The sequence below is a fragment of the Fistularia commersonii genome, chromosome 20, assembly GCF_037954325.1.
Source record: "Fistularia commersonii isolate RoL2024-O1a breed Wild chromosome 20, RoL_Fcom_v1.0, whole genome shotgun sequence".
NCBI classification, from domain to species: domain Eukaryota; kingdom Metazoa; phylum Chordata; class Actinopteri; order Syngnathiformes; family Fistulariidae; genus Fistularia; species Fistularia commersonii.
Window position 1 is genome coordinate 13,363,948 of NC_141303.1, and position 27,228 is coordinate 13,391,175.

General features: G+C 42.5%; 1 protein-coding gene across 2 annotated transcripts in view; it reads left to right on the top strand.

Moving 5' to 3' along the window:
- jag2b (jagged canonical Notch ligand 2b) overlaps positions 1 to 27,228 on the top strand; it is a 44,759-nt gene that overhangs the window by 4,757 nt on the left and 12,774 nt on the right. For both annotated transcript variants that reach the window (XM_086167426.1, XM_086167427.1), the window contains exons 3-9: positions 15,741 to 15,795; positions 21,404 to 21,661; positions 22,764 to 22,824; positions 24,711 to 24,841; positions 26,652 to 26,771; positions 26,868 to 26,981; positions 27,058 to 27,171. In XM_086167426.1, the coding sequence (XP_086023552.1) occupies positions 15,741 to 15,795; positions 21,404 to 21,661; positions 22,764 to 22,824; positions 24,711 to 24,841; positions 26,652 to 26,771; positions 26,868 to 26,981; positions 27,058 to 27,171 (853 nt within the window). The remainder of the gene's footprint in view (positions 1 to 15,740; positions 15,796 to 21,403; positions 21,662 to 22,763; positions 22,825 to 24,710; positions 24,842 to 26,651; positions 26,772 to 26,867; positions 26,982 to 27,057; positions 27,172 to 27,228) is intronic.

A 27,228-nucleotide genomic window follows, 5' to 3' on the forward strand; every position in this document is an offset into this window, starting at 1 on the left:
GTATATGTCAGAGGGTACTTTATGTTTCAACTGATCTTTTCACATCTCTCACCGCCATGCTGAAACTTTATTCAAAAGCCGTCCTTTTTTTTTTTTTTTTTTTAATCACTCAATGTGGCGTTTCGGTTAATTTTCACACAGAGAACCAGGCAACAAGCAATTATTCATAGGCTGACCTTCAATCGGTGAATCGTACGAATGGACTTCGGTGCCATTTTCAATTCTCTTAATTAACACCTAAGCTAAAGAGCGCTTGTCATACTGGTGAAAACCATCCCACGTTTCTGGGAAAAGCTCCTTCTTCTGTGAAGAGACATCCTGGCCCGTTCTCAGCTCAGTTAACCATCAGACAAGTGTGATGCTCCTGCTAATGGCCGATTTTACTGCCATTGCATAAGGCATTGGAAATATTCCAGTGATTCTCCAGTTCTGGATTGTCTTGCCGGGAAAGAGACAAATGGCTGATGCTGCTGCCGCTGAGCTCAGCCTACATACTGTAGTTTAGAACAGCGCTGTTTTTAACCGTATACACACAATACTGGTGTTCCCTGAACGATAGGGAAAGAAAATTTCCACCATGAAATGTCAAGTGTGTATTTGCGATGGTCATATTTAGTACAGAACAGAAGCAGAATTGTAATTTAACAATTTAAAAAGCACATGGCGATTGGATGATAAAAGAATGAGAGATAATACTCTGAATTGAGGGAAATGGCAAAAAAATGAGACCAACTAAAACGGTCTTGCATTTTGGAGGTATTACAGAAAAGTTAAATGTAAAGTTGGTAGATGAAAACACATTTAGGGAATTGAGGATCTTGCGTGCCGCTTTCAGTAGCTGATGAAACATGAAATATTTTTGAAGCGCTGAAGGAATTTCGAGGTATTAGAGTACTCTAAATAGTACTCTTAATACATGAGAAAGGTTCAATAAAATGCTGCTATACACCTGCCTGACATCCTCAACGGCCTGTACCTTGTTTTCTGCATTGGCAGCTAACCTGGTTAGCAAGAACTATCTGGGAAAAACTGTTGATTATTTGTTTGGTGAGGAATAGTCAGATGGGATTGGATGAGCCCCATGTCTCCTGTTGGACTTCTCAGTTTGTGGATAATTCTCACATTCAAGATGCTGATTTCAGATTGGCTGAATCTATTTTGGTGTAGGTAGTGAAAAAAATGACAGAATAAAGTCTTGGAACATGGATTCTGAACCACTGAATCAATTTACATTTGTGATAACTGTAATCTTGGATGGTTTAAGGATGGAGGAGGACCGCTGCTCCAGTTCAGCCGCTAATGACAGTTTCGAGCCAGACCAGTCCAAAATAAAATGTTGCATTACTGACAGTTTTCTGTCTCCGACTGAAGTGAGGAGGGCAATTGTCAGCATCAGAATCTCCATGGGAACGCGCCTGCCGACTCCTCTGTCTCAACTCCGAGCGCGAATGTGTCCCCTTATTTCTGCAGCGCAGGCGACTATTTTAATTTTCCTGGTTGTTTGATGCAGTCGGTTTTAAATGCATCATCCAAAGCATGCGGCCCATGAACGTGGACAGGGCGTGTGGCTTTACCTGATGGAGGTGTTGGGTTTAGAAGTCAGACTTAAACCTGGTCCGAGAGCGAATTTGATATTGAGTGAGGGTCTCAGTTGTGTAAAATTTGGTCCGCGCTCTCTTCACCCAGCTGTCTTCAGAGCCGGAGAGAGATTTTGACCTCACTCAAACACCAAACATAAAATTCAGGTGAATTACTCCCTTTCTGATTCTCCACACCTAGATTCCTCGGGGACACGTCCGCTCGAAGTGAATCCTCTCTGTAACTGTATCTGGGACATTGATATGGATCAGACGCCCTTTCTCACTCAGCTAGTGAGTAGGTGTGTGTTAGCAGCCAGAGCTTGAATAATTCTGCAGTTTGTGCTTCAGCAGGTTTAATGTATATAGTCCTTTTAAAAAATAAATAACAAATACTCTCCCGCAGGGGTGTATCATCGAAGTGTATGTGTAGTATTGGGTCTCCCTGTTCACCGAGCGCACAACTGAGAGCAGAGGCAATACCAATTAAATGACAATGAAGTGTCAATCTGCACAGACTTTCTGGAGATTTTTTTGTTTATTTATTTTATCCACTCTTGGAGCCAACCCAAACTTTTTGAATGTATGTGGTGTGCTGCTCTGGTTACATCAAACGTACCTGGTGCGCGCTGTCAAGCAGATCCACTGTAAGGATTAAGTTAAGCGCAGCCACCAATAAGTCTGTTTATGTGTGTAGTTCTTTTAAGTGGGCTTTTTAGATGAGAGGATAGATCATCTCACTCAAGGTTTTTATTTCCCTAAACACAGCATAATATCACAAATCTGCAATTGGACTGATTGAATACAGGATTGTCTCAGAAAATTAGAATATTGTGATAAAGTTCTTTTATCTTCTGTAACGCAATTAAAAAAACAAAAATTACTTTTTCATGATATTCTAATATTTTGAGATAGGATTTTTGAGTTTTCTAAAGATGTAAACGATAATCGGCAATATTAAAATGATAAAAGGCTTGCAATATTTCAGTTGATTTGTAATGAATCCAGAATATATGACATTTTTGTTTTTATAATTGCATTACAGAAGATAAAGAACTTTATCACAATATTCTAATTATCCGAGACAGTCCTGTATATCCATCTTGAAATGTCCTTTTAAATGAACCGAATAAAGAGCATATCTGGGCACTCGGGGAAGTTTGAAACCCATAAAATGCCTTTAGTTCAGTGGATGCAAATCACTGAAACCTATGCGTGAGTTTCAGATCATAAAAGCAAACACACAGTAATTAGCAGCCGAAGATGTGTACAGGTTAGGAGCAGCATATTTCCAGGCTACTATAGATCTTGCGCAATGAATACAACACAGAAACAGGATCCGGTGCTTGAAATTAACTTTTTTTTTTTTTTTTGTACCCATTTGAGCAGAACTGAAATATTTGGGGAAAAGTACAAACACTTCCATCTTTTCCATCAAGCAGCTGCAATGGTGTCTGTGCATTTTATCTTGTAAGATAGAAAGCTTTGGTTCAACCTCTGCTTTATTTTCTGACCCTCAGACACCAACGTCATCTTGCTTGATGGTTGATGGTTGAAACTCTTGCAGTCTTTTAGACTTTTGTCAAAAATTTGAAAATGTATATGGTTCGCTTGTTTCAAAGTAGCACAAACATGAAATATTGTACTAAAGGAAAGTCTGTTAGGCATGTGTGATCCTGAAAGTGCCATTTTATATGTGGATACAGGCAGCTTGGGGCTATGAATTAGCCTTGCATTTACAATCAAATTAGAGATTTGATATATTGTAATGAAACCATTTTGCTTTGGGAAATCACAATGAAGATCATTGTGGACGAAGACTTTCTTCAGATTGGCAGTTTTCTGGAATATGAAACGTGTCAAGTATATTAAAAAAAGATTAATAATTTAGATAACTCAGTGTGGTCCCTTAAACAGGGAAACATCTCTTTGACTGACATAATGCTTGAGCTCCTACTTTGTCAAATAGGTAGCAACACTGGCCAAAACATTCTACAACTTTCTTGCAATAGAAGCCAGTTTTTTTATGTTTCAAATAGGAAAGACAAGTTTATTCTTATTTCTTAAGTTCTGAGAGGAGCACCAATTCCAAAGGTGGACTTGTAACATGTAAGTGACTCTTAGAATTACTTTTTTTGGAAACGACTCCCGATGCTACATTTCTTGCTAACGCTGACATTTCATGCTAATGAGCAGAGGAGATCTGAGCATCTCTTGGGAAAGGGGGGAATTGGGACACTGTACAGATACAGCGGGGCGCTAAATATTAGAAGTAGGACAGGGGCTTAACTGGTGGCTCATTCAGACCCTCTGAGTCAGGGGTGCGACGCCTCTTTTCTTCCTTCCTCTACCTCACAGCTTTTACTACTGAAGAACGCGCACTAACAGAAGTGACTAGCGCGCGGATGCTGCTGCGGTTAGCCACACCTGACATGGGGCTTGTCAGAGCTGTTGCTGGGAGACGGTTACATAGGCCTCTGGTAAACAATTATTGCTCCTTGGCGCCGCTCCCCACCTTTCTTCTTGTGGTTCCTAGAGCTGCTGCCTTGAAAGTAACTTACTTGAGTCTCACCTGTGAATCAGGTGAGCTTTGTGTTAATTGTATGATCCTCTCGCTGGAACTCGCTCCCAGTGACACGCTGGCTTCTCAAAGAATCACCGTTGTCTGAAATTGGTGCTTATTAGGGATTTGTTTTTGCAACCTTCCCCTGTCCTCAAATTTACAAGCTCAATTTTATCCTAAGTAACACATAAAATATGTTTGTTCTGTGTGTGCTGCTTCATCACAACCTGCGTGGATTACAACATCCATCCATCCTGCCCGTCTGTGCATGTCATAGTTGAGATCAAACGTAGAGGGATGAATGCCGGGACCATCCATTTTATTATTTTCCCTGTTCAAATGTGCCAAATTCAATGCCCATGGGCGATTGGTGGCATGTTATTTTATGTAGCCTGTGAGAGCTGTATGAATTGAATGAAGTATGAATTGACCATAAACTAAATCTCCCTCAATGTATTTTGATAGTTACCTGCAAAGGTAATGGTATCTCAACACTAGCTAAATGTCAAGGTGATTTTTTTTTTTTTTCAAACAAGAGAAATTGCTTTGAATTAACAAGAAGACAAGAAGAGTAAAATTGATGCAGAAGGAAGGAAGTTTTGCAATGATAGAAAAATGAATTTATGGTTGTACTTGTCTCGGATACACAGATGCCAAACATCAGCGTTCTTTCGCCATATCAACGGCCTTTAATTTCTTGACTGTGTGTGATTGCTGTCATTAAGCGGATAATTATGCCTTTTAAATTAAGATCCCCATTATTATTATTATTATAGGGCAGCACGGTGGCGCTTTGGCGCGTTGCTTGGATCTGGACAAGGGGACCTTTCTGTGTGGAGTTTACATGCTCTCCCAGTGTCTGCATGGGTTCTTCCGGGTTCTCCGGTTTTCTCCCACATTCCAAAAACATGCAGCAGGTTAATTGGAAAAAAATGGGAAAATTGCCCGGATTTGAGTGAATGAAGAGTTGTTGTCTATACCAGTCCAGGATGTACCCCGCTACTTGCCGATGACCGCTGGGATAAGCTCCAACATCCCCCGCAACCCTGAGAGCAGGATAAGCGGCAGATGATGGATGGATGGATTATTATTATTATTGTTCTACTATTATTTCCATTATACTTAAATAGTACAAATGGAGGAACTGATGGGTAGTATGTGGTTCCCAACCTCATCCATTAATAAACGTGAAACATGAGGCTTGTTCCTCAATGTGTGAAGTTTCTACTTAACACAGCGTGCAGTTTGTCTCCCAAGTTACTATTGCCTGTTGTCTATGAATGAGACGGACATCTGTGTTGTGGCTTTGCCGGTCAACAAAGATGCAGTGTACTATTAACTGTGTTTTATGGACCGCTGCTGGGTGGGCCTGTATGGATTGACCTCTTCCATTACCGTCATACTTTTTAAGAGGGACTTATTTTGATGTTGATTTGTTTATTTATTTATTTTTAAATGTATCCATTGCGTGGATAGTCTAGATATTTAAAAAAAAAAAAAAGGGGTGGAGAGGGGGGCTCTGTTTCAGTTGCAACAAGGTTCTCCTTGCACAACTGCCTATTTGCATGCATTTGCATTCTTTCACATGGTATGCAGTAGAGAAAGTACTAGCAATGACACATGAATATTTCCCTCTCCTAGAAGTTCCTCCTATTCTTCGACAACATAACCAATTGTCTCTCATCGAAATGGAAAACGAAATTCAGGGTATTGTTACTAAACCAGATCTGTTGTTTTCCGGGTCAAACCAAAAAAATAATGTAACAGACAAAACACAAGTAATTCCTTAATAGACATCGAATAATGCCCCTGCTGATTTTAAAGACCTTCATAAGGAGCTGTGTTTCTGTGTCTTTGAATGCAGCATTTTAAGACCGGTGCTGTGTGAGTGATTCTGCTAATCTTCATTTTGAAGACACTCATCATTTGGCGGGTGATCTAGTTCGCACAATCCGCCGATAGAAATCTACATATCAATCGAGATACTCCTTTGCACTGAAAAATTTGTTTGCTCGCCATAGTTACTTTTCCTGCAACTTCCAGCTTATTTTAAGGCCTATGCCCGAGATAAACCAGACTCCCAGCAGATCCGTCCTCCTTACCTAGTTGACTTGCAAATCCAAGTCCCTAATATATGTGACTGTGCATTTGTTCCATCAGTGGATCTGAGGTTAATTGTTTACAACTGGCTTTTATAATGAGCGGTCAACTTGTACTTCACTGCCATCCACAACACAATCACAGTGAAGTTAAGATGCTCCATTTTTTGCAAAGGTTAGTGAAGAGATGGTGCCTGCATTGTGTTTCACGCCCTCCGTTTACATGTCACCAACAAAGGCATTCAAAAGCAAAATTGATACCCTGTAGAGTCATCGTATGAAAATACACTCATTATTCATGCTCCGGTTGGTGCAAACCATACAGGAGTCGCCTCATTGTGAATTTGTAAACCGGCACTTGCCTTGTTTATGAGCTGTCATGGAAACTTGTGCAAGAGAGTGTGCTTCTGAAGCTGGGAGGTGCGGTGGGCGGTTGTGATTCAAGGTTTGATCAAGTTTTTGGTTGTATCTAGAGCAAGGGGATCAGAACAGCCTTTTACAATAAATGCTATGAGGTGAACTAATAGGATCCATTGTGTTAACTTGACAACTGGCTTGCCTCTTATTTAAGTGTGCTGCCGTTTTTTTCCACAAAGACAAGACTATTGATGCCCATTTTTATTTTCAGATCATGTAATACTTAAACAAAACAGTCAAACAAAAAAAATGCTATTTATGATCACATTTGAATGTGGCTCCTGTCTCATGACTCCATGCCAAAGGGTAGGAAGGTTTATAATTAAACCATTCAATGAAAGCTAGAATTATGACCTAAAACAGAGATTGATTATGTCAAAGATTTCCCTTCCTAAAGGGCCTGATGAAATCCACTTTTTTAATAGTTGGACTTGAATGTGCTGAAAGATTAATTGATGAAAGGGTGCAGGGTTGCCAGCTAGATTAGTGAAATCATTCATCTCTTAAAAATCAAGTAGAGGACATTGCATCTCCAGCAGGCAAACTACTCTCAAACTATTTCTCACTTCTAGACAAACTTTCCACAAAAAGAAACTCTACTCTCAATGACTGAGCCAGGTTCAGATTTAATTTTGAAATCACAAAAGTTTTTTTCAGTTTTAAAATGCCACATGGCTGATACTCAGCTATTGATCAACTTAGAAACAAGCATCCCTCTTAATTAATTTAGTTAAATATTTTAATTGTCCACATATTACCATATGTGGACAACTCCAAAACATATCGGCTTGTCTTAAACACAGGTAACTGATGATCAGTATGGGTGCCACACACTTGATTGATCACTTTTGGCCTCCCATATATCCAAGTTCAAAACATAAGAAGATCCTAAAAGGTTGAATGTGGCGACCTAATACAAGACCTGAACTCTCTGCAGGGTTTATTGTTTGTTTGCTCAATGATTGTTTTGAGATTATATTCCAAGAACTTTATACAATGTACCAGGAATATTTCCTACATGCAAGGGGATTTTTGAAACCTGAATGTAGATTTGCAGAAAACACTGCTTCAGTTGCCCTGAAAATGTGATTCAAAAGTGTTTTTTTTGGGGGTCAGCGGTGATGCTTTTCATCGTTTTGCCATGTACCCCCCAGCATCCGCACATCTCTATTGTCAGCATGCACTGATGAATGTGTTTAACTACGTTGCAATCCGGCACGCCTGCCCATATCCCCCGCCTCTTACTAAAATGAATTGCGTGCAGGTGGCGAGGGTTCCTAGTGGTGGCAATTAAGGCATGTCATTACATCGGCAGTTAAATCGTCACCGTGTTGCTGAACCTGTTTGAAATGATAATGGAGCTCGGCTGGAGGCAGTGCTGCCTTGCGCTCCAGTCGGGCGCCCTGGAACTTTAGATCAGAATTAGCTTGGAAGTGTTTTGGAAGCATGTCAATCGCCACAGCAGCACCGCAGAGCCAAATTTACACCTTAGGATTTTTTGGAGAAAGAAGAAATGGACAAGTGTACCTCATCGTAGTTTCGCTTTAACCCAAATGGTTTGGAAATATTGGGTGGTTATTAGCTTGTAGCCCCCCCCCCCCCCCCCCCCCAAATAAAGCTTTTAGTAAACCACCCACCGTTTTAATATTTATCTCTCGTTTAATTCTGTATTTAAGTGCAAGTGGGGTCGCCTTGGGCATTTGTTTTACGTCCTGGATATTCTTGGATCATGCATGTTAATTAGCACTAAGATAGGAGGGGTTTGTTGTATTGGAACTACAAGGCTAATGACCCTGTTGGCATCATAGCAGCCTGCCAATGGGCCGTGCGTGTGCTTGCGTGCGCTTATACCAGCCAGCCAAATGCCTTGCCATCAGTGTGACATCCCTTGGCACACAACTCACAAGTAGTTCCGTGCAAAACTTGCAGCCCTCCTTGTCTCCAGCAGGGGTATTTGTAGTAAATAGTCATCTTTTTCCTTGGAACACTCCTTGAGATGTTTAGGAATAATTTTTAACCCAGATTACACCACTCAAATTGTGTCCACTATCAACCCTTCCACTTATGATTGCTCCCAACAAAGTATATTTTAAATGACAAATTTGAAAAAGGTGAAACACTTACTGGTTCCTGTTTCTGAAATTTGAGTGGTTTCCATTTGGTCTCCTTTCTTTACCGTTGATGAGACGTGAGACTCGTGTGAAATTGTTGTTTTGAATGGAAAGAGTGGTGTTGTTTCATTTTGATGAACACAAACAGGACGTTAAACTGCATCAAAGTATTTAAACACTCAGAATCCAGGGTAAAAATGCTATAAGCCATGTCCTTGTTCCATGCAGTTGCCAGCAAGTGTTCAAAAGCTTTTTAACTTCTCTTCGCCGACATTGTCATATTTATAAGGATCCAACCAGCGGAGGTCTTTTGATCCTCATGTCTGAACTGCTTGAGGAGAAAACCCTGGAGTGATTTATGTTTGAGTCTGCTGTCCATGCGGAAGTGACTTCCCATTTCCAAAACTTCAGCCGGCTCTTGAATTCCGTGCTTCATTGACATTGAGTATTGTTATGAGCGTGTTTGCAATTTAGCTTTGAGCAATTATGATTGAAGATCAGCACATGTGATTAAAATGATTTAACACGGCTATGAGTCCACATACATTATTAGTGGGTATTTTCAACAATTAGAACAGTGTTACAAAAAAGGGAACTAGACCCAAAGGCAGTGCTGCTCTGCTGCTGTGCTGGGTTAGTGTAGACTCACCCTAGTAAAACCAAAAGCTGGGATTGACATCACAGATTATTGAAGATTACATGTGGCGATTACTGGACATGGGATGAATCATGATGACCCCTTGTCGCATCAGAAGGCAATAAACCAAGAGATGTCATGGAAACCGCACATGCAAGAGGTGGGTGTCACCTCTCAGTGGCGGATGAATTGAAAAGGTTCGTGTTTATGCTTTTTGTTTTAGAGGAGAATCCCACAAGAGGGCTTCAGCAGGGAAGGTAAGGAAAAGAAGCCCATTAAATAATTTTCACAGCGATCAACATTCTCCCGCAGAATTTGAATTTCCACAGGAGACAGAAATGAGTCAATCAATCCATGGATCTTTTTATGCTGATGCACTCCATTGATACCGAGCTGCCGGCCGACTGGGATCTCGCATGGGATTACACACCAGGCCCGGATCTCACATTCTTAGTATTCATCGAATGCAAACAGGCACATCGCCCCCATTGCAGAGGGCTGACCCCTCTTTTGAAAAAGAAGCATGCGGATCCTATGCTTACTGACCCCAACCTGCCCCGGCTTCCACTTCCCGCTGCCACCTCTGTCTGTTTCCCGTGCCTTATTTAGAGCGACTAGGGGAAAAAAAAAAAAAAAAGAAGCAGCTAATAAGTATTTTTAACATTAGCTACAGCGACCCTTGTTGCCACAATCTAAGCGCTGTGTTTTTTTTATATGTGACTGCCAGGATACAGGCTCAACACAGATGCAGAAACTTTTTTTTTTGCCCCATTAGCCCCTTAATGTCTGTTTGTGTTGGTTTCCGTGATTGTTTCTTTCTGTGTTGTCACAGTCAACAGTAGCAGCATCCCAAGACTCCATTCTTAGTCCATTATCTCGCATTTTACTACGAGTGATTCATGGTGCCCTTTGCCGAGCTTTTGCAACAACCTGGTTTTAATCAAAAGGCTAAAGTTTAATCAGCCCTCCGATGTCACGTGATACGAAGATGGGGATAGTTTTAATTATTTCAAGCAAATGCAGATTCAGCAATTGCATGAACAAATAATCCCCCGCTCCTTTTTTGCAACACACCCCTCTTTTTTTTTTTTTGTCTTGAAAACTAGGATTTCTCTTCGTAAATCCTCTAATCCATTAGGGAAATGGCCTGGTAGTGGTTTGGAGATTTGACTGACAGTGGATACATCGGGTCTCTTGAATTTGATGCATTCACTGTGGGTCAAATTGTGATGAGTATGTCAGTTATCCAGGATTTTCAATTAAAATTGTTTTTCTGCATTTAGCTTCAGCATTGATGTATTGCTCTTTTGCAAGAAGCACCCCATATTTATTTTTATATGTATATATAAAACTACTACTACTACTGTGCAAATGCAAATATCCTGGCCGGGCTCAGTGGCACACATGCTGACACTAATTGTCCTCGTGCTGACTGTGTCTCTTCACGGACAATGATTTTGATTGGGATGGGGGTGAGTTACGATGTTGGGACAAGGGTCTTTGTTCAGTAGCCATTCCCCCTTCCCTCCCCCCACTCCTCCCCTTTATCCCCCTGCCCATCATCTATCTTGTTCCAACCATTTGGGCAGCTGTCACTTAATCCAGCTAATCAGACTGGGATGGTCTGTGGGAAACCAGTCTAGGCCGTGGCTTTGCTCAGCTCCCAACACACATCGACTCGAGACAATTTACACAAATGTTTACAACATCGCGGCATGCACGCAAGGCTGGCCAAAAGGTTCGGGTCACCTGTTCTTTGTTTGACCGAACAATTAGCATTTTCTGTATCCACACTTGATCTTGAGATCTCCCGTCGCCTTTGGTTTGCATTTTCCACTAATAGTAACTCGTATATACATTGGAATACGTGCACACACCCGTCCACATGCGCAGACTGGGGCAGCCAGCCCATCCTTTTGTGGTGATGGCGGCAGGCGGCGCGGGGGGGGGGGGGGGTGGAAAGGTCAGAAGCCGAGCTACATGTCGTGGGATGATCCACGTTCATGTCAAATAATCCATCTTTGACGCTGCATCTGTTACGTGTCTGCGGTGGGACGAGTCGGCTGCATGTCAAGCATCAGCCGTGGATCACGGCGCTCCGTCCAGATCTCCAAGCTTCCTTCTCCCCCGCTTGCTTCCCAGTTAGTTTTAATTATTCCTGCACCTTCACACACTCCGCACCTCACGCCGTGCACCCCGTGCCCAAACACTGACCCGGGCCATTTAGCTCGTCATCTTCCCCTTCTCTTATCACCCCTGGTCCTCCATAATAACATTCCCCTCCCCTTCCTCCCGCCACCACCCACAGCCAGACAAGCCTGCTTAATCCCACAGCCCAGCAGCAACCAGCCTACCAGCTTGTTGGTCCCCCAGATCAACAACACAGACTGACACACACTTCAGAGTCCCCCACCCTACCCACCCTCCATGATTTATTTCTACTTCACTTACTTCACTCAACCGATTGCAAGTCCCCCCTATAAAACCGGCCTCCCCCATTTTTTTTTTTTTTTTTTCTGTACCCCCACCCCCAAATAAACCTTACAGTCCAACGTCCTATCAATAACATTACAGTAGAGGTCACACTGTGGCTACTACGACTGTCACTAGTGATGACGTAATGAGTAGCTATTTAGGTCAGCTGGTTGCCTAGCAGTGTGCCCTGTAGCACACCGCCTAGATTACCCAGTGATGCTGGTTATCTTGCTAGTTTCCATCTGTGTGTGCGTTTATGCGAGCATTTATGTTTTTCTCAAACTGATATTGGCAGTGAGCAGTTGTCTGTTTTTTTTATTTATCAAGAAGATCAGTTAGAAATCAACAAGCCGGTCCTGTAAAATGCGCCTCATAAACAGATTTTATGAGAATTTGACAGGTGTGTTGCTTAAAATGAAATTCCTCTCCTACCCCAAAATATGAAATTCATCAGAAAGAGGAGGGAGCATAATTTCTGTCTCTTATAAATACAAGTATGAACAAAAGTGTTGGGGGGGGGGGAGTGCTTTTTTTTCACTAAAATAATATGGAGGCCATTTCTTCATAAAATGACTCGTTAATCAGTCTATAAAAGGTTAACAAAATCACTTTTCAGTATTTCCAGAACACCAAGATGATATCCTCAAATGTTTACAAAAAATCTGCTTTTTTTTCCCAGCCAAAAAAAGAAATATTACAGAATGTCCACAAGATATTGTGTTTTTTGTTTCTTTGACTCATTTTTGACTGGTTACAAAATAATGGGCAGCTAATAAATAAATGTCATTTCAGTCTAAAATATAAATTATTAAAAAACCCAAATTATTGTTAACTGGAATTTTTTTTGTATTCAAAGAGCCATCATTGTGATAAATTTGATTTCCTGTGTCAGAAGATTGATGATGCAATTACCAAGACTTAGGTGCCTTTTTCAGAATTGTTTACATGCCGACTAATGTGTTGCAAATGCACAGCCCATAAGCCTGCAAGCTGTGCCCTTGGTGCAAGTGAATGTTTGTTTGGCTACTCAGCAAGTTAAGGTACAGTAGCAGATGTATTTATTCATGTATAGATAAGTGTGCATTACTGTCTGGACACTGTGCTCTGTATTGTGTATTGTGTGGACACAGCAGCCGGTGGTGTACATAATCATGCCGCTGTCATATAAAAAATATATAGAAAACACCTGCCAAGAGGTTAACTATTCATTTCTCATACATTTCTGGTTTATCCTGTTATCTGTATTTCATAATTGAGCATTGGTCTGTTTTTGATTGGCAGGTGGACTTCAGTCCAAGTTTGTTAAGAAGTAAACTTGCTCAATTTAGTTCCAAGATTTATTTTAGTTTTTTTTTTTTTTTTCTTAATATATAAACAAGCTTTTTAACCATGACCAGATCTGAGGATGCTGGCCTATTGTAGGCAACTCAATTGTTTAGTCATTGTTCTTTGTGGAAGTGGGCATGTTATTTGAGCCATTTTGATCCACTAACTTTTGAATTTCAGCGTATATGTGGAATGTTTTAATACCATTTGCCAAACGGGCAAACAAAACGAGTCTTAGCAGCCAATTGTCATCATTTTCAACATCAATGTTTGGTAACCAGAGTGACCTCTTCCCTTTGCTTTTGACTGCTTGGTCACTTCACACCTAGATGCATCTCTATTTCAGTTGCCAATTTAGCAGGTTGGACAAACAACTGGCTTTACTCACTTGTGTGTCAAAAGAAAACTTAAAGAGAAAACAGTAAACCCCTCACCACACCTCCATAATTTCTATCATCCTGTGGCATCCTTATGGCAGGTTTTTAGTTTTGCAGCTACAATGCTCTGCTCTTTCTGTTTGTAGCACCAAAGATAACGCTCGCAGATAGCAACGGTTTCTCATGAGTTAATGTCAATTGTAAAAGTGGCAATGCCCCCCCCCCCCATGGATGAGCTCCATCATGGCAAAAGGGCATCCCAGTCACCCCCAGCACCAGTCTTTTTTTTTTTTTGTATTTTTTCTTTATTTCTAGCTCAAAAAATGTATCAATGAGCCTTTCAATAAAATGGGCTATTGCACCCCATAGGACAACAGCAGTAAATAGAACAGTGTAAAGACAGAATGTTAAGGTTTAACTGATCAATATTTGACAAATACCTTTGCTGGGATTTAGAAGTAACAACCGCATTTGTTTGTTCTCCCACTACGTCTATGTTTGGGGAGGATATACCAGCGGATTGACCATTGAGGGCCTTAAACAATGAGTCCACCACACGATGCCTTCACTGGTCAAGAGTGAACCATAACTCAGAGTGAAACACGATAATCCACTTAGCTCCTGATTTACCTCACTGTCTGACATCCAAGGACAAAGCCAGACTGAATTCAGCCCGTTAAGGCTAATATTGGCAAAGTGACCTCCTGTGGATGTTACGAGTGCAAAAAAAAAAAAAAAAAAAAAAAAAAGTAGGATAGGATCTCCTTCATCTCTTTAGTTGTCTTTGAAGGAAAGAAAACAGATGTAGAAATGTGTACTAAATAATGCAGAGGGTGAGTAACACTGGCTGCAGTCGGCTAAGATTTGGCTTCTATATAATTGTTCATTAACAGCTCTGTCTGGGTGGCTTTTGGGTTCACAACCTTGGGTTTTCTTCGGAGTGGGATCTGAGGATGAAATAGAGCCGCTGATGCTTATTATCCGCTTGTTAAACTAACAGCTTTTTTTTACTTCATGTTGGTTAGAATAAGGACTGTTGTTAACATATTAGTGGTGAGTCCTTTTAGATCAAATATAAAATACATTAATTGAAGTCCAGTGCTCTCGGGCTTCTTGCGTGACCACATCGTACTCTGACCGGGGATTGTTCGCTCACCTGCTCCCTCAACTCGGATTCACTGAGCTCACCTCTGTTTTCTACAGAAAAGTCATGACCAAAACCATAGTAGCAATAAGAAATGTAAAATCTTATTCTTGAAAACTTCGATTTTTTTTTTTTAGTGTTTGATTATGGCATTGCTCCCTTAGCAGCAGCATACAAGGGGTTATTTTACTTTTGCCAGAATGTACATCTAAGGCCTAAGCATACTCCTCAAGAACCAAGAGTTTTCTCAGATTAATATTTGGGGTTGAATTTTTATTTATTTTTCTCCTGTGGTGTCTGAGACTTACTGTGTGATTGGTCGTATAAAGTGAAGTGGATGTGGCTTATGCCGTATCGCAGAAGATTGTATAGTGATATATTCTTTTTAAGATGAAGAATGAAAATCAATGAAACATCTCTAGTAAGGAGCATAAAGACATGCAAATGACGAGTGTTCTTCGAAAGAGGAAACCCAAGCGTTGTGCTTTGAGGGCGTGTGTTGCAAAAGATGAAGATAAAAAAAAAACACAAAAACAAAAATGAAGAAAAGTGGTGACTTTAGCGGCAGGAAATCGATCCCAGCACTGCTCACCTCGTTTCAGTGGCGAGTAACAACAAATCTTCCTCCTCCTCCGCTTCAAACATTTTTACCTCCTCTTCTTTCATCAACTTAAAAACTGCCATCTCCGCTGTTATCGCCACCCTGTCGCTGTATCGTTGTTGATCCTGAAAGACTCCCAAAACGCTTGGTGCATGTACATGCGCTGTAGTTTGCCTGCCCTATTATGACTTCTGCAACTTCAAATAGTGCCCTGGCCAGAGTGAATTTTGTTCTTGCCACCTCTGGAAATTGAACACATTTCTCTGCTCTCTGCCGTTCTTGTTGATGCAGAGGCCTTAAATCCACTGGTGTCTGGCATTTGTTTCCTTTTGCTGCCAAAAAAAAAAAAAAAATGCTCTCCTTTTTTTGCCACCGTACTGTTTTTGACATGTTTTTTTTCTCTCCTTTCTCAGCGGACGTTCACACTAATTGTAGAGGCCTTGGACTGGGACAACGTTACACACAAGAGTAAGTACAACTTTTTTTATAACTCGACGCCACAGCCTCTGAATTTTCAGTAGCAGTGAATAAAGATGAAATTGCTGTTTTTCAGTAGAATATATAAACTTTCAGGCTTATCACTAATGGGGAACGCTTTGGCTCATAATATGTGCTCTAGCAATTGGTCCATTTTGTTTGTTGTGAAATGGGTAGACAGGGCAATAATACATATTATCCCCCAAGACGCCTCCTATAGAATACCAGCATTGCTTCTCCTAATCCATGTTGGTTTCTGGCGGTCACTGCTGACCAGCTGTATCCTGTTTTCCCCTTGCTTGTGTCGGCCGGCTACAATTCTGTATAGCCTCCTTTTCCGTCGGAGCAGTAGCTCAGTCTGGGAGGAAGAGGGCCATTTCGAGACGGCATTATCTGTATGTTTGGATGTTTCTTTGATCAGTGCACAGTGTCGTTTTTCATGAGTCCCTTGCACATTTTTTTTTTTTTTTTTTTGAGCATGCTAGCATATGCAGGAGTTCATTCATGCAGCATAGCGTCTTCCCTTGTCCAAACATGCTCCCTATTTATATGAGGTCATTTACATCCTGTTTTGTCCATAACATCAAACGTGCTTCCATTCATGGATGCAGACAATGGGGAAGAAATAGATTTTGACATCACAGTTGTTTGATAAGATTGTTTCAGGCTCTGTGCAGACTCCAGTCTGAAGTGATTGTGTTTCTACACCAGCCAGTTTTGAATAATTGGCTGCAAATGCTTTAACTCACGGTCTAGATTTCTTGTCGGTCACTAATGTGCTAATCTGGACAAAGGGATAAAGGCATATTGTGGATTCATTTTACATCACTATTTATTACCCTGTTGGACTATTGTGATGAACTTCGACTGAACTATTTGATTCATACTTAAGCTGATGATGTTTACTAATATTTCAGGAATACCAGCTTCTGATTACAACTAAATTCAAAATTAATATCTTTATTGAGGCAGTGATAAGAAAAATGTTCTGGTCTTCATATCCCCTGAAGATGTAGGAAGATAGTGGTATTGGAGCATGCCAAGGGTTTAACATATGAAAAATATGAAAAATCACATAGGTGTTATGTTTGAAGTTAAACAAAACAAAACAAACAAACAAAAAAAAAACTCAAATTAGGTAGTCTGTGGGCTATGGAGATGGGTAGGGCTGGCCATTACGCAATTTGGTTTAGTTTAACAGTGATGATTCACAATCAGGGTAATGTTTTCTCCCAAAATTCATTTCGTTTTTGGATTTTCTGTAAATTCTACAGCACATAATGTCAGGTGGGTCTTTTTGCCTCCCCAGTGATATTGTAAACTGTATTCAATTTAGTTGCTTCAGGCTTAACCAAACATGAAGCCCTTTGGTTAGAGGAGGAAAAACAAGCCATTTGTTTTATATCTTTCTCTACATCTTGGACAGCCTCGCATGACCTTTGTTTCATCAGTTTTTTTTTTGTTTTTTTTTTATTTGTTCCAAACAGACAATACACATACAAAGTGGTGTAATTCTCAGGAATTCATGAGTATTTAAGTATTTATATAATCGGAAGTCGTTATGATTGTAAAATGATTATTTCAACAGATTGGAGATGTAAACTCTTGGAAAGATGTCCACTAGTAGATCAACGATTTGACCTTTTTGAACTTAGCTTTGACTAGTGTCTTGGTGATATATATAAATATCTTTTAAAAAAACAAAACAGCCAAATTTACTGTATGGCTATCACCCTCACCCTATTTTTGTGTTGAATCTGCTCAGTGACATTAGGACCATAAAGTAGTTTTGTCATCAGGTAGTTGGGTAATTTTCACTGCAGTTGAACATTTTCTAGCGTTTATTTTTGCTTGCATGAGACCAGTAGTTCCATGACTTTTCAGCATCTGCAAGTGGTACAGGACACAAAGCACAATTGAGCCCCGTTGAAAACTGACCACCTACTAGTGTCTCTTTGTGTATTTTGTTGCTGCATTAACATTTTAACTGCCAGAGTTTTAACCAGGAACGTAACCACTCACTTTATGTGTTGAAAACACATAAGTAGAAGACTTTATTGAAAACAGATCATGACCTGTTTGCTTGTTTTTTCCCTCAAATTAATGGGGAAAGTCATGGCCTCCAAAATGTCAATTCAGATTTTGTTTACATAGCACCAGTTCACAACACAGTTGTCTAATGACACTTTACATGTAGAGGTGGGCCAGATCCTTCTCTTTAAAATGATTTGAAGAAACCAAACATCCCCCAACAACCCAAAATTGAGTAAGCACTTGGCGTCAGTTACCAGGCGTTGTTTGCTGTCCTGCCTTGTGCTGCTGCCTCGTAATTGCCCCCAGGGGACAAATTAATTTTTTTAAATTTGAATTGAAATCTGAGAGAGATCCAAGCTCAACTTGGACGGCCTTCTGTCTCGACCGGTTGGGGCAGAAAGCAAGAGAGTGAGGGTTGGTAGGAACAAGCACAAACTATCTTATTCCAGTTATAAACAGAAGGGCTAACAACCACATATCGATCTGGGATCAGGTTGTGGTGGCAGCAGCCAAAGCAGAGTGGCCCACATCTCCCTCTCCCTGGCCACTTGATCCAGCTCCTCCCATGGGATCCTGAGGCGCTCCCATGGCAGCCTAGCAACATCGTCTCTCCAGCGTGTCCTGGGCCTCCTCCCCGTTTGACATGCCCGGAACACCACACCAGGGAGTTGTCCAAGAGGCATCCTAACTAGATGCCCAAGCCACCTCATGGAGGAGCAGTGACTCTTCTCTGAGCTCCCCATGTATGGCCAAGTCCCTCACCTTATCTCTTGAGGGAGAGCCTGGACATCTTGTGGAGAAAGCTCATTTCAGCCGCTTCTGGGACCTTTTGTTCACAACCCACAGCTTGTGACTGTAGGTGAGGGTAGGAACGTAGATCGACTAGTAGTCCTTCACCAGGACAAACTGGTGCAGAGCCGGCATGCCTGCTGACTCCACACCGATCCACCTATCCATCTCCTGTTCCACCTTCCATCAGTCATGAACAAGACCCCAAGGTAACTGAACTTCTCCACTTGGGGCAGGACATCCCCTCCAACCCAGAGTGGGTACGCCACCCTTTTCTGTCTGAGAACCATGATCTCGGATTTGGAGGTGCTTATCCTCATCACGACCGCATCACATTTGGTTGCGAACTGCTCCAGTGAGAGCCGCAGAACCACATCATCCGCAAAAAGCAGAGACCCAATCCTGAGATCAACAAACCAGATCCCTGCAGCACCCTAGCTAGTCAAGAAAGGACCTCCAGAACCAGAGTCCAACCCTCACTGGAAAGTAGTGTGGTACATGCTCTGGCAGGGATCATACAGGGATAGAACAGCCCATATTACAAGTTTTGGTTGATTCAAAGTGTTTATTGTCATATGTACAGTGTGGAAATGTGTTTCCCTGTACAGTGAAATTCTTACTTTGCTGTCTTCAGTGCATTTGGATTTGTGTTGACAAAAAATAGTGTAAGCATTATTACAATTAAACGGTGTTGGCAGTGCAAGTAAAACATTGAGTGCAGCTTGGTGCGCAACTCACAAAGTGCCAGTGCAAAGGTGAGCACAGTTTGAATGGCAGTAGTTCCATGTACAGCGCTGCATTTAAAGTGCAGAAAAGAAGAATGAGTGTCAGCTGTTCAGGAGTCTAATGGCAGTCGGGTAGAACAAGTTCTTCGGTCGTATCGTTCTACATTTCACAATCCTGTACCCCCAGCTGGAGGATAGTGAACAGTCCAGGTTGAGGGTGGGCCTGGTCCTTGGCAATGGAGGCAGCTCTCCTGTAGATACTCTGCAGAGAAGGCTGTGGGGTTCTGGTGATCCTCGTTGCAGTCTTTACCATTTGCTGCTGGCGTCTGCGGTCCACAGCAGTGGTGCTGCCGTACCACACAGTGGCAGATGAGATCTCCTCTCCCTCTTCATGTCCACTATCATCTCCTTGGTCTTGTTCGCGGTGAGAGTGAGGTTGTTGTCCTCACAACACTTAACCAGGCTGGCCACCTCCATCCTGTAGGCCGTTTAGTCTCCACCGGTGATGCGTCCTGACACTGCGGTGTCGTCCGCAAACTTCAGGATGATGTTGTCCTCATGGGAGGATTTTAATGTGACCAAGCAGCTGTGGGATGAAGCAGGAAGCTTTGCTTTTTGGGTGGCAACCGCTTCTATTCAAATCATTCGGAGTGTAGTTTGTATATAGTGGTAGTGCAGACTCCAAATTTTTCTGGCCCTTGTTTCTGATAATGAACCTGATAATCTTCAGTTGAACACATAGCTTTTTAAAAAGGAAAAAATAGACATTACAACTAAATCATGTTAGGATTTTGGGGATTTACAGTCCCTTGGGCATATATCGAAATAATGTGTTGGGTTTTTCTTATTATTGTTTTCTTGATGATCTCAACCTATAAAGCAACAGCAAGGTTACCTGGACTAGCATCCACAATCTATTTTTCCCGCTGGCCAGAGAAATCTGGATTCAAATTACAAAATAGCCCTGCAGTCATTCATGATTGCAAAACCATTTGGACCCATTGCCCTTCTGAACGTGCTGACACGGAAATGTCCATCCAAGGAATATTGCTGGAATAGCAACCACACCATTAAAAGACCAGTTAGATGCAATGGTTATTATGTTTTTTTTTTTTTAATCAATACTGAAAATAATGAGTGAACAGTGAGTACCGGCGCACTTCTGTCTGTCAGTCTCATCACACTTCATCAACCAAGAATCACAAGTCCTTCGCAAAATCAGGGTTTGTTCACGACGAGACATCAGAGATAAATGTCATCTGGCCTGAGTCAGCAGCGCCAGCCTTGTCTCATCCTACGTAAACCCAAGCAGCGTGACGATCTGTCCGTGAGATTCCTCTCCTCTAGCGTCATGTCTTCCCATGTGCCTCTCTTCCCTTCCCTCTTGTGTCCTCAGGAAAGGCAGCCGGCTGTTTTCCTTGTGTTTATCGAGCAGGAAGTAGAGTGGACCGGGCGGCTGGGCTTAGTGTTTAGACACTGAGGTAGCAGAGCCCGGCTTGGTCCCAGAGCCCATTGTTCGCTATCTGGCAACTGCCGGGGTTTATTTCTGTTATTGTTGCTTAATTCTGTCTGACATTGTGTCAGTCCTCAGCAGAGGAAGGTGTGTGTGCTGTGTGTCACTTCAAAATCTCATCGGTGCATTGCAGTTCATAACCCCAGGGAAAAAGAAATCACGAACCTCTATTTCCACACAGATCCTTAACCAACTTCGATGACACTGTGATTTTGAAAAAGGAAAAAAAAAGTGCTGTTGTGACCCCACAGAGGCAAATAATCTGTAACAATTAGTGACATACTAAAGAATAAATGCTCACTACCTCCACAAATGTATCCGGTTAAAAATCCATTTTTAGTCTATCTCGGACGGATTTATCTTTTTGTCCGCTATCGGTGCAAGAGAAATCAATGAGGGACAACATAATAACGAAAACGTAATTCATTAGACAAACTTTAATGTTTTGTGTTTTTTTTTTTCATTGGCCGTTAATGACCGAGGATGTAACCGAAATGTTTGCCTACTTCTCTGGTGGTAATGAATTCATCTGTTTCAGATGAGGAGGAGCAGCTCATAGCGCGCAGCACTCACACCGGGATGATCAACCCGGGCAACCGATGGGAAACCATACGGCACACCGGGTCCGTGGCTCGCCTCTCCTACAAGATCAGGGTGCGCTGCGATGAGAACTACTACGGGAACAAGTGCAACAAGCTGTGTGTTCCCCGTGATGACTACTTTGGCCACTACCGCTGTGAGCAGTCGGGTGCCCAAGTTTGCCTGGAGGGTTGGATGGGCCCAGATTGCAATAGAGGTGAGGAGCCAGCTTCCAGACGTCCCAGAATCAGCAAACAGGGACCGTGTTACCATAGTTACATCCAGTCTTCTGGTTTCCCTACCTGACTGTGACCTGCTTTCGGTTTCTCAATCCTCATGGGTTCTCTTGACACAGATACTTGTCTGCCACTCATCTCGGGGCTCATGAGCACGGAACTGATGCAGCGTGTCGGTGTAACTCACACACACCGAGCGAGCCCGCTGTAACTGCAGAACGGGCGGTTGAAAGTTTTCTAGTTATCTACATCTTATCATCCTTTCTCAGGTACCGGAAGAAGATTGAGACATTTTTTTTATTGCCCTACCAATTCTGAATGACAAACTCAGGCCCTGTTGTTCGGTTTGCATCGGGACAGAAATGAGCAACGGCATTTGTCACGTCAATATTCTTTGCCGGATTGACTCGGTCACAAGGTTTATCAAGACCTGTTATTAGGAAGCTAGGAACTGGCTCTGTTAATCTTTCTGGACTAGCAGGGTGATGCCATGGGCCTCAGGATATCTCTATGAACCTCTTCTGTGCCATTAAGTGCCCATTTATTTACAGCTTAAAAGAAAACATGGGTTGTGCATAAGATGTAAAATTAAACATGATAACATGAGGTTTATCCAACCAAATGAAATCCACTCTTTGCAAACATGCTGGAAATGCAGTCTGCAATGCCGGGCCTGTGTGTTAACGGATTGGCGTCACGCTCGCTGGTGTATTTGCAAAGAGTCTGGCGGGTGGGGGAGCTGGGCGGTGGTCATCTCAATAAATCAGTCCGTTCACTTTAGAGGACGGAGGATGAAAAGAAGTGGGGGGTTTATAGAGGTGGGGTTGTTTTTTTTAGTGTGTGTGTCTGTGTGTGTGTGGGGGGGGTTGTTATGTTGTACATGCAGGCAATAAAGTTGTCCTTTCCTCGCCCCCTCAACCCTGGTGAGCGTGCCATGAATCCTCACCACTTGCCCATCTCCACCTTTCTATAACAGTGCATCCTTCAGAGCTTTTTTTTTTTTTTTTTTTTTTTAAAAAAGAAAGCTTTCACATGTATCTTATTACGTTTGCATTCTCTCATCGCTTTCTCTCTTTCTCCCAGCAATCTGCAAGCAAGGCTGCAACCTGTTACATGGTGGCTGCTCTGTCCCAGGGAATTGCACGTAAGATTAATTTTTCTTTATATGCTGAGATATGCAGCGTGATCTGGATTTTTTTTTTTTTTTTCTTTCAATGTAATGTCGCTTTTGCTTCAGGCAGCAGTGTGGCACGGATTTCACACTAAAAACAATCCTCAGATTAATAAAGACTGAAGAAGCCATAGATGGTAGATGCTGAGGAGAGGGGCCGTTATTGTCGATTGCTGGTGTGTGTGTTTGTGTGCGTGTGTGTGTGAACCTCGGTCTGAGAAAGGGCGCTGCTGTATTTTTAGCCAGCCAAACCCTCTGGAATACCAAACATCTTCTTCAAAAAGAGTTGTCGGAGTGTGAATTTGACCACTGCATACGTGCGGGGAATCATCATATCCCTTCCCAGTCCGCAATGCAGTCCTCCTTTGAAGGAGCAGGGTGCAGAAAGAGGAAATGCATATCAAGCTGTGTCATGTACGTTTCCTCAATGTGGAAATGATGGTTCGATAAAGTGATGTCGGACCCACCCACAATAGGTCTGCGTTTCCAGGATGTATTACATCCGTTGTCACATGTAACCCCACCAACCCACCTGCCGGATGAAAGAGACACTCCCCTCCCTTGGTTTAAAAAAAAAAAACAGATCTGGTTTTAAGCCAAAGAATGACAGGATGACCGGGCTGACGAAAGTACTTTGGTTTTTTTTTTTTGTTTTTTTTTGGACAGTAGTCTTGATCACTTGGCTATATCCTTATTCCAGTGAACAGACAACAGAAGGAAGTATCTTATTCTTCCAAAATGCCAAGTCTCGGTCAACAGGAAAAGCGATCCTAATAAGGCGAGCAGCTGTGAGGAATGCTCCTGCTGTGGCATGAATTTAATGAAGCCTCAGGTCACAGAAAGCTTGGCAATAAATCCCTGGCAGCCCTAATGCTTCTTCATTCCCAATATTTCGTCACTTTTATGGGCTTTGTGATGCTTTGTCTTGTGTGCCACTGGCTTTCCAGAAATCACAGAAGGCCGGTATGTACTTGTTGCGTTGCTTTAACTGGGCCATTATTAGCACACGCCAGGCCTGCTCTGACAGATGAGTCAGAGCTTTGCCATAAATGTCAACCCCCCCCCAAAAAAAAATGTGGACGCACATATTTTCCCATCATAAACATGTTGAAGATGTTTGAATCCAACAAGCTCGTCTATGAAACCAAGAATTGGGTAACACATTGGAGATGGGGGGGGGGGGGGGGGGGGGATCGTAACCGGGCTCTCAGCCTCCATGCTGATAATCTGTCGAGCTAAACATATGAATTGGAAGAACTGCCCTCCCCAAAACCTGAGATTTTTTCAAAGACCTCGTCCGTTAGGGAGACAGTGGTGCCGTCTGCTGGAGAAACGGCTCAAAATAACAGTCAATTGACAAGACAGCTGGCTCCACCAAACCGCAGCCTCGGAATAGACGTGTGCGCACACTCACGAAGCTGCGAGGCAGGCGTGCATGTACTCTGTAAACACAGTTGTCTCCAGCCACTTTCTCTCGGAAACTGCCATGCCACCCCCCACCCCCCCAGTAGTACAGTAGTAAGGGAGCTGCTGGAAGTATTCTTAACCCCCCATGCCCTGGTATGTCACCCTCCACTAAGATTAGTCGCTGGAGGGCTGGGGGTTGTGGCTGAGGCAGAGGTCTTTTTTTTTTCACTGGGTTAATTGAGGGCTCACCTCAGCACCTCTGTGTCTGCACCTGAAAGCCAAAGCTCTGTGAAATGCACTGAAAGTGTCGTTTCGCCCCGGTTCGTTGTGTTGAAATGTTTAAAAAATAAGTCTTAAAAAAATCAAGGTATTTCAGAAAGCGAGGTGACGTGTATGGAAAAGAGAGAAAGTATTTGTTTTTTTTTTTTTTGGGCGTTTTTGCTGCCGTACAGGTGCAACTATGGCTGGCAGGGCCAGTTTTGCGATGAGTGCATGGTGTATCCCGGCTGCGTCCACGGGACCTGCAACCATCCCTGGCAGTGCAACTGTGAGAGGAACTGGGGTGGTCTGCTCTGCAATAAAGGTACGTGAAGGTTTTCTTTTTCTTTGTTTTTGGAATTCATTTCCTCCTACGCACTGGCACGGTCCATGTGCTCATCCTGCAGGTGCCCTCCAGCTGCTGTTACCTTTTTTTTTTTTTTTTTTTTAATCCCTGTGGGCATGAATTTGCAGATCAGAGCTCAACCTGAAGTATATTTTTAAAAAAGTGGTTCTGGTTATTGGTTGTTTCAATACTCATAATAGGAGCAGGAATATTGACATCAGACGCTGCTTGTACAAACGAAATTTGTAACCTCAATTTTGCAAACACAAACCCGGAGCCTCGGGAACTGAATAAAAAGGGCGTGTTATACAGAAAGTGAAAATACCTGTCAGGAGTTTTATGCATGTTTCAACATCAGTTACTGTTCTTGAAAATTGCAGGTCAGGGGTTTGAATCCTCCTCCTTTCTCAAGCGGTCGAAATGGGGAAGTTACTTGAAGCATTTCTTGAAAACCCAAAATAGTTTTGCCGTGTTTAGTTGCAGTCAAGTCCAAAAGCTGAGTGCAATGAAGAGACACCCGAAAGCACAGTCTTCAAAAGCCTCAAGAAGGGAAGCAGATATATGCGGAGGAAAGCTCCGGCACAGGATGCCGAGAGGTTTTTGTAAAATGGCAGTGGTGGCAAGGCTTCTTGCCATCTGCAGAAACAGCCACGCCGTGTTGTGGGGTGTCAAACCATGTTCTGGCATGAAATCATGAGGGCGGAGACAAGGTGATGGAAGGTACTGTCAAACGATTACACAGGGTATCTAAAAAGATAATTCTACACTTCTTTGTCAGATTTAAGACAACATATTTATTTATTAAAAAAAGAAGTAGTAGTAGAGTATCTGCCTAATCACATCAAGTGAACTGTTCTCACTGGGAAAACCGAATCTTGCAAGCTTTAATAGGGCCGTGTGATCCGAGCAGCAGCCAGGACACTCGATCCACGCTCATCCCTTCATCACAGAAGAGCTCTTCGGGGGATGAGAATGAGTCCTAAGTTCCCCTGGCGGAGAAAGATCCCTGCTTATTTATTTACCAGCCTTTAGGGTAACCTATCCTTTCGCCAAAGGTTGGTGTGCAGGGATCAAAGGGGATTCAACTTATTTTATGTATAAAAGAAAAAAAAAAAAACGGAATGATTAAGGACACAGAACAGCTGCACTTATCAGGCCATGTATCTTATTTTCTTGAATTTTTATATCCACAACCGAAGTTGCCTTTTTTTTTTTCCTTCTCTATTTTGGGACTGTATTGTCTTTTGAGCTTGTTGTCGGTGACTGTAAGAGATACGGGCTAGTTGATATCTCCTTGACGGTATCCTGCAAAAAGAAACGCCCGGTGCTTCTTGATAAAGCCAACAGCTGGTGCTCCATGCCGAGAGATGACTCGTGAGCTCCCTGGGACCTCCCTGCACCAGTAGGATAAACATTGGCTCCGGCAAAATGCTAGTCTACCATTTGGGACCGGAGGGCTGAACTTTCAAATGGGAAAGAAGGAAACTGCTCAAGCCACCATGAGATCTATCCATTTTGTTAAATTTCTCCCCTGATTTCCTTCCCCTTCCAATCTGATGTTTACATGCCAAATATGTGATGATAAAACATGCTTGAACAAATTACTAACCAGTCACCCTCTCCACATCAGATGAGCAACACTATTGATTAGCTGACTATCGATCGTGTGGACGAATGTCTGTAGTCGGTCATGGATTTTTTTTAAGCAAAAGACCAATCATTTGAAAACTTCTAGTTTTGGTCTGAAGGTATATAAAGCTATCAAATTCATGGCGCGCTTTCCTCTTAGATCTGAATTACTGCGGTCGTCACCAGCCTTGCGTCAATGGAGGAACCTGCAAAAACACAGAACCTGATGAGTATTACTGCGCGTGCCCACAGGGCTATTCCGGCAAGACCTGTCAGATTGGTGAGTTGGGAAGGGGGATGGAACAAACAGCAAAGAAACCTGATTTGCTCAGATTTTGTTTACCTTTCATCGCTAACTTCCTGCTCCTGCCACCAGCTGAGCACGCCTGTGTTTCCGAGCCGTGCGCTAACAGGGGAACATGTATTGAAGGTCCCGAGGGCTTTGAGTGCCAGTGTCCGCCGGGCTGGCGGGGTCCGACCTGCGCAGAGAGTGAGTTAACTTTGCATTCTTTGTTTATTTTTGTGATTTTTTTTATTTTTTTTTAACACTATATATAATTTCTCAGAATTGGACGAGTGCGCCTCGAGTCCATGTGCCAACGGCGGGACCTGTAACAACCTGGATGATGGCTTTGAGTGTGTGTGCCTCCCGCAGTGGGAAGGGAAAACCTGCCAGATAGGTGAGATTCACATGTTAGATCCATTTATGCAAAGATGCATGATCCAACCAAAGGTGA